Genomic DNA, 14,805 nt, shown 5'->3' on the forward strand with positions numbered 1-14,805 from the left:
CAGGAGGGCCTGATGTGCTCTGGTCCAGGGGGTCACCAAGAGTCGGACATGACTAAACACACACATCTTTTAAAATGAGGCCCCAGGAAGCAATCTGTTAAGGACTTTTTAAGAGCAGGTTCTCTCACTTTGGGGTTGAGGTGGTGGAGAAATGGGCCAGCTGCTCATTGGAGAAGGAAACCTAGCTAGCAAAGGCCACAATTCCTACTAGAGATAAGCGCAATTGCTATTTAAAACTCTGCAAGCACCCGGCAGTTAAGCCCGATATCCTTTCACTTTTTAGCCCTCTCCCTCAATTGCAGTTTCTAAAATATGTCACAATGCACTTCATTGTACCCAGTTTTTTGTGGGGGGTGTTTTTTTCTGCAGACTAAAACAGGATCCGGCCATTAAGGTGAAATTCTCCCACACAGAGACCTTTTCAGAGAAGAAGAAAAGCAAAACTAGCGAATTAAGACTATTATGAAATCAGTCTGACGGCTGGCTGCAGAAAGCAGTGCTTACCACATCTGCGGAACTCCCTGCTCAAGGAGAACTGACAGTTGTCGCTTGGCTTTTTAGGAAACTTCCAAGATGTTATAAGCTTTCCTGGAGCACCCGATTCGCATGGCGCTAACTTGGTGCCAACAGCCTTCTCCTGTGTGGTTAAAGCACCCCTGGGGAGGTGGGATTACTTAGGGGGGCGCTAAGTGGCAAGGGTTCAAAGCAGGAGCTCTACCAATTTCTTGATTCTTCATGAGAAATCCAGCAGTGTGTATCCCATAGGGTTGCCATTATTTCAAAAAGCAAAAATCCAGACATAAAAAAATGTGTGTGTGTGTGTGTGTGTGTGTGTGTGTTTTTGGGGGGGGCACAAAGCTGTTGAGCTTGCTTTTTTCTTTTTCAAAATCTCAAAAAAAGGAAGAAGACATTTTTGAGCTATTCCTCCCCCCCCCCCTGAAAACAATAATTGGGAATACAGTCTTAGAAATGGATTTATTTCACAAACTTTCTTACGAATATTCAAAATAGTGAACAAACGCAATAATTGAATTACTACAGAAACTGGTTGACAAGAATTACTACCCCACTGTATCCTCTAATTGCCTGTGGCCTCTTTGATATAAAGAGCTTTTATGGGATATCAGAAAAACTCAAATTGTCCTATGCAAAGAGTACAGTATTCCTGCGACTAACAAGTCATGTTCCTTCCTATTAGTAACACAGCCAATACAGATCAACTGTGGGTTGCAAAAAAGGATTTATTCTTAGCACTTGACTCCATGGTTTTGTGTCTATGAGAGTAGCCAAAAGCTGAAGCTGTGCTGAATTTTTGAGCTATTTTTTAATGAAATTCGGTAATATCTACACTTCCAACATGGGTTGCCGTACATCCAGATTTTCCCAGGCATTTTTGCAATTTCCACCCGGACACTGTTTCCAATGACCAGATCCTGGCTTTGTCCGGGATACTGCAGACATATGGCAACCCTACCCACTGGCTCCCACTGGCAGAAGAAACAGTACTCGAACTCGCAACACTTTTTTTTTTTTTTTTTTTGCCAAAGGCTTTAATGCATAAGTCACTGTGTTTGCCACACATTTCGGTCAATGGGTACAGGAGAGGGCTAGGTGTGTAATAAACAAAATCTGCCCTTATTCCCTTATGGGGTACACAAGAGCCCTTGTAGAGTCCTTTGTAGGTTCTCCATCGGTAGGAGAAAATAACAGAGGCCAACCAGAGAATATTGAAAAGCAAAGCAGCTGTTGCACTATTGCAACAGACAGGTGAAAGGATGAGGACCCAGAACAAAGGTGTGCCCGCCCTTGTATAGACATTTTAAACTGCCTGCCCTGGAGTCCAAGACCAACCCCAGAAACATCATACCTACATCACAGAAGGGGTGTAGCTCAAGACCACCCCCCAAACACATCATACCTACATCACAGAAAGGGTGGTCTACAACAGAAATCTTAGTGCATTGTTTATCTCCTGTCTGGCAGGTTACCTGTTAATGGTCACTTGATTGGATTACCTGGGGAGCCTGGCCAGTTTTTTGTAATGATAAATACTTAGTTCCTGAGCCAGGTCACAGGCTCACACCCTACTCATATCTTAAATGTGCCCTTAAGACAGGATTTGTGAGGAAAGAGACAATGGGGAGGTTTCCCACTTTGACCTTGCAGAGAAATATTTGAGGTCAATTTGTTGAGGACTTTTTTTTCTGTGGGGTTTCAGACATGTGGTTTATATATTTATGTACGTGTTTGCTTGGTACATCCATGAACATTTATCACATATCTAAGACCTTAAAATTCTTATAATAGGTGCTTGTTCAAGCACAAGCAAGGTACCGTATTTTTTGCTCTATAAGACTCACTTTTTCCCTCCTAAAAAGTAAGGGGAAATGTGTGTGCGTCTTATGGAGCGAATGCAGGCTACGCAGCTATCCCACAAGCAAGAACAGCAAGAGGGATCACTGCTTTCACTGCGCAGCGATTCCTCTTGCTGTTCTGGCTTCTGAGATACAGAATATTTTTTTTCTTGTTTTCCTCCCCCAAAAAAGTAGGTGCCTCTTGTGGTCTGGTGCGTCTTATAGAGCGAAAAATGCGGTATTTCCCCAATACCTAACACCCCACAGAAGAAGCGTCACATGGAGCAAGCCTGTTTTCTGCTGCTCTGCAGGGCAGCACCTGAACCCATGGCTACAATTTACAAGAAAGGAGACCCCAACAAAACATTAGGAACAACTTTTTGACAGCAGAAGAGCCGTTCGACAGGGGAACGGGCTTCCCTTGGGATGTTGTGGACTTTCCTTCCCTGGAAATTTTTAAGCAGAGGTTGGGTGGCCCCACGGATGAGATTCCTGCATTGCAAAGGGGTTGGACTAGATGAACGCTGGGGGTCCCCCCTTCCGACTCTGGCCAGCCACAGGTTCCTGACCCCCAAGCTAAAAGAACCATAGCTCAGAGCTCGCAAATGGACCGACGAGAAGAAAAGCCCGGTCTGTGTCTGTTCCCAACCTGGAAAAACCAAGAGCTAGCTTGTGGCAGGCAGAGAGCCAAGATGGAGAATCGTGCAGAGGAAACAGATGTATTAAGGCTCGGTGACAAAACAGCGTTATCCAGCCAGGGAGATAACGGTAATGGGCCGTATCACAAGTTCCCCACTCCACTTGTTGGAGTCTCCATAGCAACCCTATCTGAACCACAATGCATGCAATCTGGCCGGCTGCAGCCGCTGCCTTCATCCCTCTTATATGTGCATGCAAGGATCGTATCTCCCACTGCAACATTTGAAATGAGAAATGCCCTTTAATATATCTGAAGGACTGGAAGATTTCCTTATATTTGCATGCACAATGCAAATAATAATACTTTCACCTTGCCAACAAAGGTCCGTATAGTTAAAGCTATGGTTTTCCCAGTAGTGATGTATGGAAGTAAGCGCTGGACCATAAAGAAGGCTGATCGCCGAAGAATGGATGCTTTTGAATTCTGGTGCTGGAGGAGACTCTTGAGAGTCCCATGGACTGCAAGAAGATCAAACCTCTCCATTCTGAAGGAAATCAGCCCTGGGTGCTCCCTGGAAGGACAGATCCTGAAGCTGAGGCTCCAAGACTTTGGCCACCTCATGGGAAGAGAAGGCTGGGTTTCCCCAGCCGCTCTGAGCCGCTCACAGCACATACTAAAACGTTGAAGATTAGAAACTTGCCAACTTCCCCGCCTTCAGATGTCTTCTAAAAGTCAGATAGTTGTTTCTTTCGAACCGAGGGCCTTCAGCCTTTTTAAGATCCGACCACTCAGTCTGCAACAACAGGGTTCGGCTTTAGATCCACACGCACAAAACAAAACGAGGAAAGACAACAGCAGCTTTTCTGTTTTGCAAGATGCAGTCCACTTGTGAATCTTCGAGAGGGTTCGATGATTTGTTTACAAAGGCATCATTTCCTGCCTTGTGGGGGGGGGCTGGGCAGGGGGGTGGATTAGATTATCCTTGGGGGTCCCTTTCAACTGTGCAATACTATGATTCTATTGATTTTTTCCACCTAGCACAGGAAAAGGCTTCGGAGTTCATACTTCACTAAGCCTGGTACTTTCCCTGAATTTTCTTCAACCCCCGTAATTCTGACAGCCGGTGTGGCACAGCAGTTAAGAATATCAGACTAGGACCTGGGGGTACCCGGGTTCGAATCCCACAGCCAGCCATGAAACTCACTGGGTGGCCTCGGGTCGGTTGCTGCCTCACAGCCTAACCTACCTCACAGGGTCGTTGTGAAGGTTAAATGAGGAAGGGGAAAGCCAGGTACACTACCTTGAGCTCCTTGGAGAAAAAGGCGGGATATAATTCAGTAATTTATAACGTCCCGCAAAGGAACTTAAGGTCCATGAATAACCATAGTTTAGAGGTCCCGGGCCCTAAGGAAGTCAGACTACCCTCCACCAGGGCCAGGGCCTTCTTAGTGATGGCTCCAACCTGGTGGAATGCTCTGTCCCATGAGACTAAGGCCCCTCAGGATTTAACCTCCTTCCGTCGGGGCTGTAAGACAGAGCTATTCTGCCTGGCCTTTAATTTGAATTCAGCCCGATCTTTTATTCCCCTTCCTTCCCTCCCTCTCCCCTTTTATGAAGATCACCCACTCTGAGACCCCACAGCTAATTCTCCCCTGGTCTCCTCACTGGCCCAAGTAGGGGATTATCTAATGCTTATTTCCCCTAAATTTTTGAATTTTATTGTTATTCATGTTTTTATACTGTATTTTATGCTGCTTTTATAATTAAGTGTTTTAAATTTGTTGTTAGCCGCCCTGAGCCCGGTTTTTGAACCGGGAAGGGCGGGATATAAATAAAAAAATATATTTTTAAATTAATTATTATTATTATTTAAGGACGGGAAACCACCCTCCGTCCTTTCATCAAACACCTGGTCTCCTTGGGCACTGGATTCCAATTCATTTTCATGCCTGCCTACATGCAGATCTCATGGGAAGGCGAGTCAAAACACTGCAAGCCTGCATGCGTGATCTCAGTATGTGTGTGGCATTTGCAAAGCCTTTGAGATATCCTATCAGTCCTTGTCCCCAATCACAGTAATGCAGCCATCCACAATAATCTCTTGCCTCTCTCTCCCTTGCAAGTTCCATGGGTCTTTGTGACCTGATCTTCCGCCTTTTCTTCCTTTTCTTCCTTGAATTATTATTCTCCAAAACAGCAACTGCGCCCGATATCAACCGGAAAACAAAATCCGCAAGTGAATAATCTGATTCCCCACGAGCCCTCTGTGGGTTTTTTTAAGCCCGAGAGGTGAGTCGCCTTGCAAGTCCAGGCAGGTTCGTGGATTCAACCAACACCGTTCGCTGCTAAGGCAGGAAATTTTGAAGCACCCAGACAGGTTGCCGAGGGCTGCGTGAACTTGTGTGTGCTTTTCTCCTTTTCAATTCTGCTTGAGTCACCAGGGAACAAGTTAAAAAAAAAAAATCTAACGTAAACCAGTTGGGAGACAACATCAGCCGCCGCCACTAAACCAACAGGTTGGTGACTTTAGGGAAATGTTAGCTCTGAAAATTGTCTTAAGTTACTTGTGTTTTCATAATTGCCAGTAGCTGGAGAATTTGGAACACACCCAAAATCCCACCAGAGGCATGTTACATATACTGAAAAGTTATTCCCGTTTGGAGCATTTCCTTTAGATTTTGTCCACCTGCTGTTAAGAAAGTTGGCAATATAAACAGTAAACAAACATGTAGTTGATACAGGAATAATGGAAGCTGACTTTTTTTTGGGTCCATCTAGCACAATATAGTCGTACCTCGGAAGTCAAACGCCTTGTGAAGTTGAACGTTTCGGCTCCCGGATGCTGCAAAGCTGGAAGTGAGTGTTCCAGTTTGCGAATGTTCTTTGGAACCCAAACATCCGACAAGGGTTCCACGGCTTCCGATTGGCTGCAGGAGCTTCCTGGAGCCAATCAGAAGCCGCGACTTGGTTTCCGAACGTTTTGGAAGTTGAACAGACTTCCAGAACAGATTCCGTTCGACTTCCAAGGTACGACTATACTGGAGATTGGAAGCAGTTCTCCAGACATTTCCTGCTCTACCTGGAAAGGCTAGAAAATTGAGATTTCGATGAAAACCCTGGAGAGCTGCTGTCAGTCAGTGTGGGCAATCCTGAACAAGATGGACCAATGGTTTGACTTGGGAAAGAGGTCAGTTTCTGACATTCCTAATTATTACCCCTGTAATCTTGCTGCGCAGGATCGTGCTGCTAAAACCACTTCACACAATTCAATAACCCGCTTTAAGATGACTTAAGTCAGGGTTCCCCAGACTTGGGTCCTCAGCTGTTTTTGGACTACAACTCCCATCATCCCTAACTAGCAGGAGCAGTGGTCAGGGATGATGGGAACTGTAGTCCAAAAAAACCACCTTTTGAGAAAGCCTGGCCTAAATGAACCACTAAAAATGAGACAAGCATGCTTGTATACGATAACCGTGACAATAACAATAACAATAACAATAACAATAACAATAACAATAACAATATATTATTTAAACCCTGCCCATCTGGCTGGGCTTCTCCAGCCACTCTGGGCGGCTTCCAACCAAATATTAAAATACAGTAATGCATCTAACATTAAAAGCTTCCCTAAATAGGGCTCCCTTCAGATGTCTTCTAAAAGTTTGGTAGTTGTTGTTCTCTTTGACATCTGGTGGGAGGGAGTTCCACAGGGTGGGTCCCACCACCAAGAAGGCCCTTGGCGCTGGACCTCAGTGTCCGGGTAGAATGATGGGGGTGGAGACGCTCCTTCAGGTCTACTGGGCCGAGGCCATTTAGGGCTTTAAAGGTCAGCACCAACACTTTGAATTGTGCTCGGAAACGTACTGGGAGCCAATATAGGTCTTTCAAGACCGGTGTTATGTGGTCTCGGTGGCCACTCCCAGTCACCAGTCTAGCTGCTGCATTCTGGATTAATTGCAGTTTCCAAGTCACCTTCAAAAGTAGCCCCACGTAGAGCGCATTGCAGTAGTCCAAGCGAGAGATAACCAGAGCATGCACCACTCCGGTGAGACAGTCTGCGGGCAGGGAGGGTCGCATCCTGCCTACCAGATGGATCATTGTGGAACCAGGGTTGACGGCAGCTACCTGTCCGAGTGACCAAATGCAGCCTTGCCTCTGGGTCATGCGCAATGCCTCCCCCCGACATGCTAACAAACGGCCTCGGTCCAGTATACCTGAAGGAGCGTCTCCACCCCCATCATTCTGCCCGGACGCTGAGGTCCAGCGCCGAGGGCCTTCTGGCGGTTCCCTCATTGTGAGAAGCAAAGCTACAGGGAACCAGGCAGAGGGCCTTCTCGGTAGTGGCGCCCGCCCTGTGGAACGCCCTTCCAGCAGATGTCAAAGCGATAAACAACTACCTGACATTCAGAAGACATCTTAAGGCAGCCCTGTTCAGGGGAGTTTTTAACATGTGATATTTTACTGTATTTTTGGTTTCTATGGAAACCGCCCAGAGTGGCTGGGGAGGCCCAGCCAGATGGGCGGGGTATAAATAATAAATTATTATTATTATTATTATTATTATTATTGCAGAGAGGTACAGCCGTACAGGGAAGGGGAGGGAGGCATCGCTGCAGGGAAAGGAAGGTGGCAGAAGGTAGGAAGGAAAGAATACAAGCCTCGGAAATGAATCTGACGCAGCGGTCTTGCAAACATGGCCATGGAAAGTGATTTTTCCCGTGCATCTATGTCAGCAAATGTAAAGAAGAAGAAGTATGCATGCCAATAACCAGGCAGAGAAAGCAAAATAGGCACCCTCGGAATTTCCAAAAGCTGTTCGGAAGCCAAGCATTAAGCAATGTGTTTACAAGCAGAACCATGGAATGAGAGGAAGAGGACGGCCTCTGTGGCCTTTCCCACCAGGCTTCAGACCACAAGGGCCTCCCGGGTAGCTGGGTTGCAGTTCTGAAGGCATTTGCTTCGCCAAACCAGAAACTTCCTCTTGGAGAGCCCGGCCACAGACCAGCCATGTGCACCTCACTCTTTTTTTCTTTTTGGCCGGGACTCGTTTATTAACAGACACGAATCGCTGCCAAAACACAGCCGTCACCCAGCCTGAGGAAAGAAACTCTAGCACAAAACATTAGCCTAAGCCGGTTGGAGAGGGATCAGAGGGCGGCAGAGAGACAGAAAGAGAGAGAGAGAAGGTGAAGGACTGTGGGTTTCACTTTAAAGCATAACTAATTTGGAGCTGCTCACTGAAAGGACAGATCCTGAAGCTGAGGCTCCAAGACTCTGGCCACCTGATGAGAAGAGCTCTGGCGTGCTCTGGTCCAGGGGGTCACAAAGAGTTGGACACGACTAAACGACTAAACAACAACATTTGGAGCTGCGGGGATGTGGGTGGTACTGTGGGTTAAACCACAGAGCCTAGGACTTGCCGATCAGAAGGTTGGTGGTTCGAATCGCCGCGACGGGTTGAGCTCCCATTGCTCAGTCCCACCTCCTGCCAACCTGGCAGTTTGAAAGCACATCAAAGTGCAAGTAGATAAATAGGTACCACTCCGGCGGGAAGGTAAACGGCGTTTCCGTGCGCTGCTCTGGTTGGCCAGAAGCGGCTTAGTCATGCTGGCCACATGACCTGGAAGCTGTTCGCCGGCTCCCTCGGCCAATAAAGCGAGATGAGCACCGCAACCCCAGAGTCAGTCATGACTGGACCTATTGGTCAGGGGTCCCTTTACTTTTACCTTTAATTTGGAGCTGGAGCTGGCTTGAAGCAGGAGAAACTGCCTTCCAGCAAGTCAAACCTGGGGTCCATTGAGTTCAGTGTTGTCTACACTGATGGGCAGCTGAATAGGCTTCCAGGCAGGTGGCATTCCCAAATCTCGCTGGAGATGCCAGAGAACTGAACTGAGAGAGTCTGAAGGCTCAGCAGAGGCATTGCCACTGAGCTATACCTTTCCTGTGCGCTTGGGTCACATCTTCATTTACCACATCTAGTTTTACCACTGCCGCAGAATGCTGCAGCGAGGCTCCTCACGGGGTCCCTGCCATGGGAGCATATTCACCCAGTGCTTTACCTGTTGCACTGGCTCCCGGTGGAGTACAGGGTCAGGTTCAAGGTGCTGCTCTTGACCTTTAAAGCCCTTTGTGGCTTAGGGCCCTCGTATCTACGGTACCGCCTCTCCTGGTATGCCCTGCAGAGGACCTTAAGGTCCATGAATAGTTTAGAGGTCCCAGGCCCTAAGGAAGTCAGACTATCCTCCACCAGGGCCAGAGACTTCTCAGTGGTGGCTCCGACCTGGTGGAATGCTCTTGCCATGAGACCAGGGCCCTGCAGGATTTAACCTTCTTCCGCAGGGCCTGTAAGACAGAGCTATTCCGCCTGATCTTGAATTCAGCCTGATCTTTTATTTCCCTTCCCTTCCCTCCCCCTCCCTTTTATGAAGATTACCCACTCTGAGACCCCACAGCTAATTTTCCCCTGGCCTTCTCGCTGGCCCAATTCAGCCAGCTAGCCCTGGGGATTATCTAATTGATATTTGAATTTTATTGTTATTCATGTTTTTATACTGCTTTGATAATTGTTTTAAAGTGTTTTAAATTTGTTGTGAGCCCGGTTTTTGAACCAGGAAGGGCGGGGTATAAATAAAAATAAATTATTATTATTATTATTATTATTATTTCTGCAAGGTGGGTTTTTCAGAGCTCACTCCCCCTCTTTTATCACCTCCTGGGGATTTGAACCTCCTGGCTCCCAGTCCCATTTCCATCCAAGTCATCTCCCCACATCCTGTGCTTTATCCACTGTAAAGAAGGTTGCAAAACGCATTGAGCAAGGTCAACATCCAGTCCGCGTTAAACAACTGTTTGGCTTTTAGAAGACATCTGAAGGAAGCTCCGTTCAGGGAAGTTTTAAATGGTTGACGTTACACTGTGTTTTTAATGTTTTGTTGGGAGCCGCCCAGAGTGTCTGGGGCAATGCAGTCAGATGGGCAGCATATAAAAAACAATATTATTATTATTCTATCCCAGGTACAATTTTTGTATTACAATTTTTAACCACTTACCTAACCAAAAAGCGAACACAACTTACGATATAATATAAAAATTAAAATCAATATAAAACTAAAGCTGGACAGAAGCTAAAAACATTCGGAAACACAGAAGGAAGTCTGATAAAACCCACCTACTAAAACAGGCCACAATATCTAAATCTCTTCCAGTTAAAAAGGCCAAGAGGCTGAAAAGAAATGCTTTTGACGGTTGCCAAAAAGTAGCCAGGGACGATGCCAGGCATGCCTCCCTAGGGAGAGCATTCCAGAAGTAGGGAGCCACCACCGAAAAGGCCCCGTTCGCATGTTCCGCACCACCCTCAGCTAAGGCGCATAGAAAAGGACCTCATTTGTGCAAAGCCCTGGCATTTCATAGGAAGCACCGGCAACATTATGTGAGAAGTTACGGTGGCCCTCAAACGGCACATCAGATAAACAAAGGTACCCAATACAACCACACAGTGGGCAACGAGAATACCCGGCTCTGCCACCCACTCGCAGGCAGATTGGTGGCAATGTCAGCCTGTCGCACCCGTCCCCTCACCCCACGTCTCACCTTCCGCACGCTGCCCCCATCGCAGGGCAGCAGCAGGAGGGGGAGCCCTCCGTCGGCGTCCGCTTCCCCTCCGGGGGGGCTCTCTTCTTCTGGGATCATAACGGCCGGCCGGTGGGCATCTGTCGGGCAGCCGCAGGTGTGCCACAGCTCTGGGTTGTGATCCTGGCAAAGCTCACCGGTTCAGGATGCTGCGAGGTCTTCTGCAGCCCTGGACATCTCCCCGCAGCGCCTTAACTCCCCAGGGCCGGATCCTGAGGGCTCCTCGCTGGGAGACACACACAGCAGCTTCGTTCAGGTGCTTCTAAGCACCTGCTTGCCTTTTCAGCAGTGCCCACCTGTTGGATCCGAATTCTTCCTCCGAATCTACGGGCTGGTGGGAGCAGAGATCTACCTTGAGCTGCTTTCTGTGCAATATTTACCTGCCGGATCTTGCATGGGTCCTCAACGCCTGTTTGAAATGGGGTGTCTAGTCCGGCACCCCCCCCCCGTGCCCTAAGACACACCCCTTTCATCCACCACCTGTACAACCTGGAAATCTCCAAAATCCTGAGCACCTGTTTCCGGATCTCCACCTGGGGGATCCAAATCTCTTAAAAGGAGGCTGGGGGTGTGTTTTTTTTGGGGGGGGTCCCTATCTACCCTTTCCTCCGTCTTGCACCCAGATGCTCCCCCTAAGAAGATGGGGGGAGACGTGTCCCTGGTCCCCCTTTCCTTAGCCCCCAAACCTCTTTGCTGTTCTGGGAAAAATAAAAATAAGAAGCAGAGGGAAGGGTGAGTCTGCTGCTCCTGCCGCCGCCGCCGCCACTTTGGGATCCCCAAAGACAATAATCACATTCAGGCTTTTGCAACTCAGATCAGCGGTGGAGAGAAAGGGTGGAGCCCCCAGCCAATAGGGAAGCGCCGGGTCCTGGAATGGCAGAGCGCTTAGCCACTAGGAAGTAAGAGTCCTGGGAAAGTGGGCGGGGATTTCCTTCCGGCACCGCCCACCCACCTCTACACTTTTCTTTTTTTCCTCCTTTTCTGAATGATTGAAGGGAAAGGCGGGGAGGAGCCCAGCGAGGCGGTCGCCCGTGGCAACCGTGGGAATTAGAACGCGGGTGACGTCACGGGGGGAGGCGGTGCCCCGCGGGGGAGGGAAAAAAAAGGAGTTTTGCAAAAACTTAATCTCCATCTTTTGCAAGGCGAAGGCGGGGGGGTCGTTCCGGGGAGCCCTGCGCGGCCCCCGCTCGCAAGCGAAGTTTTCAAATTCCAATTTTTTTTAAAAAAAAGTAAATAACCTCTTGCAAATTTACACAAGGGATTTTTTTTAATCCCAGATTGAAGACTTTTAAAAATTATTTTTAAATATGTGTGTTTGTGTGTGTATATACACACACACTAAAAAAAAAATCTCTTGCAAATCTAGTCGAATGAGATTTTTAAACGCGAGAATGAAGAGCCCTCTAAAAACTTTCTTCCTCAAATAATCACTTGCAAATTTACATGCGTGGAGTTTTAAAATCCGGAATTGGAGGTCTTTTTTTCTTTCTTAGTGCAAACGATCGCTACTGCATTTACACGCGTGGAGCTTTTAAATCCTATATTGGAGAGATATTTTTAAATAAATCTCTTGCAATTTTACGCGCGTGAAGCTTTCAAATACAGAACTGGAGAGTTCTCTCTCTTTTTTTAAATGTAAATAATCTCTTGCAAACTTAATCCAGAATGCAATGACCTCTTGCAAAACTTAATCCATACCAGATTGAGGCTAAAACTATCAAGAGCGTATCCCCTGCTGTGCTTCCCCCCTCGTGTCTTTAAGCAACAGTTGTGGCTACTGAAAGCTCCTCTCTTGAGGATCAGCAGCAACCGCATGCCTAGTTTGCTCGAGAGTAAACCTCAGCGATCTTCAAAAAAAACATGACCAGATTCACTTTGGATCGCTCTACAAACTATGGCAAGTTCTTAAAGAAAGGGGAGTGCCTGATCACCTCATCTGTCTCCTGAGAAATCTCTATGTGACACAAGAAGGTACAATTAGAATGGAATATGGAACAACTGATTGGTTCAAAATTGGGAAAGGAGTACGATAAGGCTGTATATTGTCTCTCTGCTTATTTAATTTATATGCAAAATTCATCATGTGAAAGGCTGGACTGGATGAATCCCAATCTGGAATTAAGGTTGCCGGAAGAAATATCAACAACCTCAGATATGCAGATGATACAACCTTGATGACAGAAAGTGAGGAGGAATTAAAGAACCACTTAATGAGGGCGAAAGAGGAGAGCGCAAAATATGGTCTGAAGCTCAACATCAAAAAAACGAAGATCATGGCCACTGGTCCCATCACCTCCTGACAAATAGAAGGGGAAGGAATGGAGGCAGTAAGAGATTTTACTTTCTTGGGCTCCATGATCACTGCAGATGGTGACAGCAGTCACGAAATTAAAAGACGCCTGCTTCTTGGGAGAAAAGCAATGACAAACCTAGACAGCATCTTAAAAAGCAGAGACATCACCTTGCCGACAAAGGTCCGTATATTTAAAGCTCTGGTTTTCCCAGTAGTGATGTATGGAAGTGAGAGCTGGACCATAAAGAAGGCTGATCGCCAAAGAATGGATGCTTTTGAATTATGGTGCTGGAGGAGATTCTTGAGAGTCCCATGGACTGCAAGAAGATCAAACCTCTCCATTCTGAAGGAAATCAGCCCTGAGTGCTCACTGGAAGGACAGATCCTGAAGCTGAGGCTCCAAGACTCTTCATGAGAAGAGAAGACTCCCTGGAAAAGACCCTGATGTGGGGAAAGATTGAGGGCACAAGGAGAAGGGGACGGCAGAGGATGAGATGGTGGGACAGTGTTCTTGAAGCTACCAGCATGAGTTTGACCAAACTGCGGGAGGCAGTGGAAGACAGGAGGGCCTGGCGTGCTCTGGTCCATCGGGTCACGAAGAGTTGGACACGACTAAACAACAACAACAACAACAACAAAAGACCTCAACGGAGCGTGCTTCCGAATAAGACGTGCCTACTGCCTAGGGTCAAGTCTGGATGGGGCGCGAGCTACTTGCAGCATAGTGCCCTGGCGCTCGTTGGAAAGTGCAAAAACCAGGGGTGCGAAAGAGGCGGTAGTTCAACAGGTAGTGTCCAGCCAGGAATTTCTGCACCTGTTGGATTTCTGCCTGGCAAATTGGCAATCACAACCATTAAAAGGACATAAACGCCACATGGGGGCTGGGTTTGCTTATTGTTGCTTGTACACCACCTTTTACAAAATACATCAACCTGAACATCTGTGTTCTAACGAGGCCACTAATACGTGTGAAAAAAATTAGTATTAAATAACATTATAAAGCCCCAAAATTATCAGTTGACAAATGCTATCAGGGCACAATATAACAAAATACAGTATATATTTTAAAAGGCCCCATACTCACATGTAAGAATAGTAATATTGGGTTGGGGAACTGTTTAGTGTGGGATTTGTTAGGGGCAGGTTGGGGTTGTTGTCTCTGCTTTTAGATCTTATTATGATTCAATGTGGAAATTGCTCAATTTGGTTGTGTACGTTTGTGTGCTGTTTGACCACTGTTGTCAGATTTGTAATTATGTATTTTTTTCATGTTGAAAGTCGCCTTGGACATAGTTTTGACTATGGAAAGGCAGAATACAAATAAAATGACGTATTTATGTAAAACAACACATGTTCAAAGCCCGTTGAAACATGCAGAGGGAGAAGCGTCGCGCCTGCAAAGATAGCTTGGGCTCTGCTGTAGAAAAGGAAGTTGAAATATACTTGGAGTCGAGAGTGGATTTCATGCTCTTTATTCAGCTCATAGTGGTGAGGAGGAATGGAAGTCCCCCCAGAATGTCTGCTTTATATACATTATTTACACAATGGGCCGCATGTGATTGGCTAATTCCGGGATTCTCCTGTAGGCCAATCAGGTTGTGGATTCACTTCCACCTGGAGCTGGATTGGGTGGCTCCTGTGGACCAATCATACTGCTGCATTGTTCTAGGACCAATCAGACTGCTGCCTTTTGGATCCTATTGTTCTAGGACCAATCGGACTGCTGCATTTTGGAACCTATTCAACTCAGTACGTAACAGAAGTCCTGTGTTTTTAAGAGAAAGATAATTGTAGCAAATAGCAAAAGAGGGTGGCCATAGCTACACTGTTCATTTAAAACACATGGCTTCCCCCCAGTATCCTGGGAACTATAGTTTGCTAATGCTGCT

The 14,805-nt window shown here is 46.9% G+C and overlaps 1 protein-coding gene and 1 long non-coding RNA gene across 2 annotated transcripts in view; one reads left to right on the top strand and one right to left on the bottom strand.

The window, feature by feature from the left end:
• Positions 1–11,430, bottom strand: part of RHPN1 (rhophilin Rho GTPase binding protein 1) — a 52,359-nt gene extending 40,929 nt beyond the window's left edge. Inside the window, exon 1 of the mRNA XM_081874268.1 lies at positions 10,585–11,430. Within this exon, the coding sequence (XP_081730394.1) occupies positions 10,585–10,683 (99 nt within the window). The 5' untranslated portion in view covers positions 10,684–11,430. The remainder of the gene's footprint in view (positions 1–10,584) is intronic.
• LOC309349179 overlaps positions 1–14,805 on the top strand; it is a 74,444-nt gene that overhangs the window by 3,630 nt on the left and 56,009 nt on the right. The gene's annotated exons all lie outside the window — the stretch shown is intronic.

The sequence above is a fragment of the Podarcis erhardii genome (genome assembly GCF_964252035.2).
Source record: "Podarcis erhardii genome assembly, chromosome: 8".
NCBI classification, from domain to species: Eukaryota; Metazoa; Chordata; class Lepidosauria; order Squamata; family Lacertidae; genus Podarcis; species Podarcis erhardii.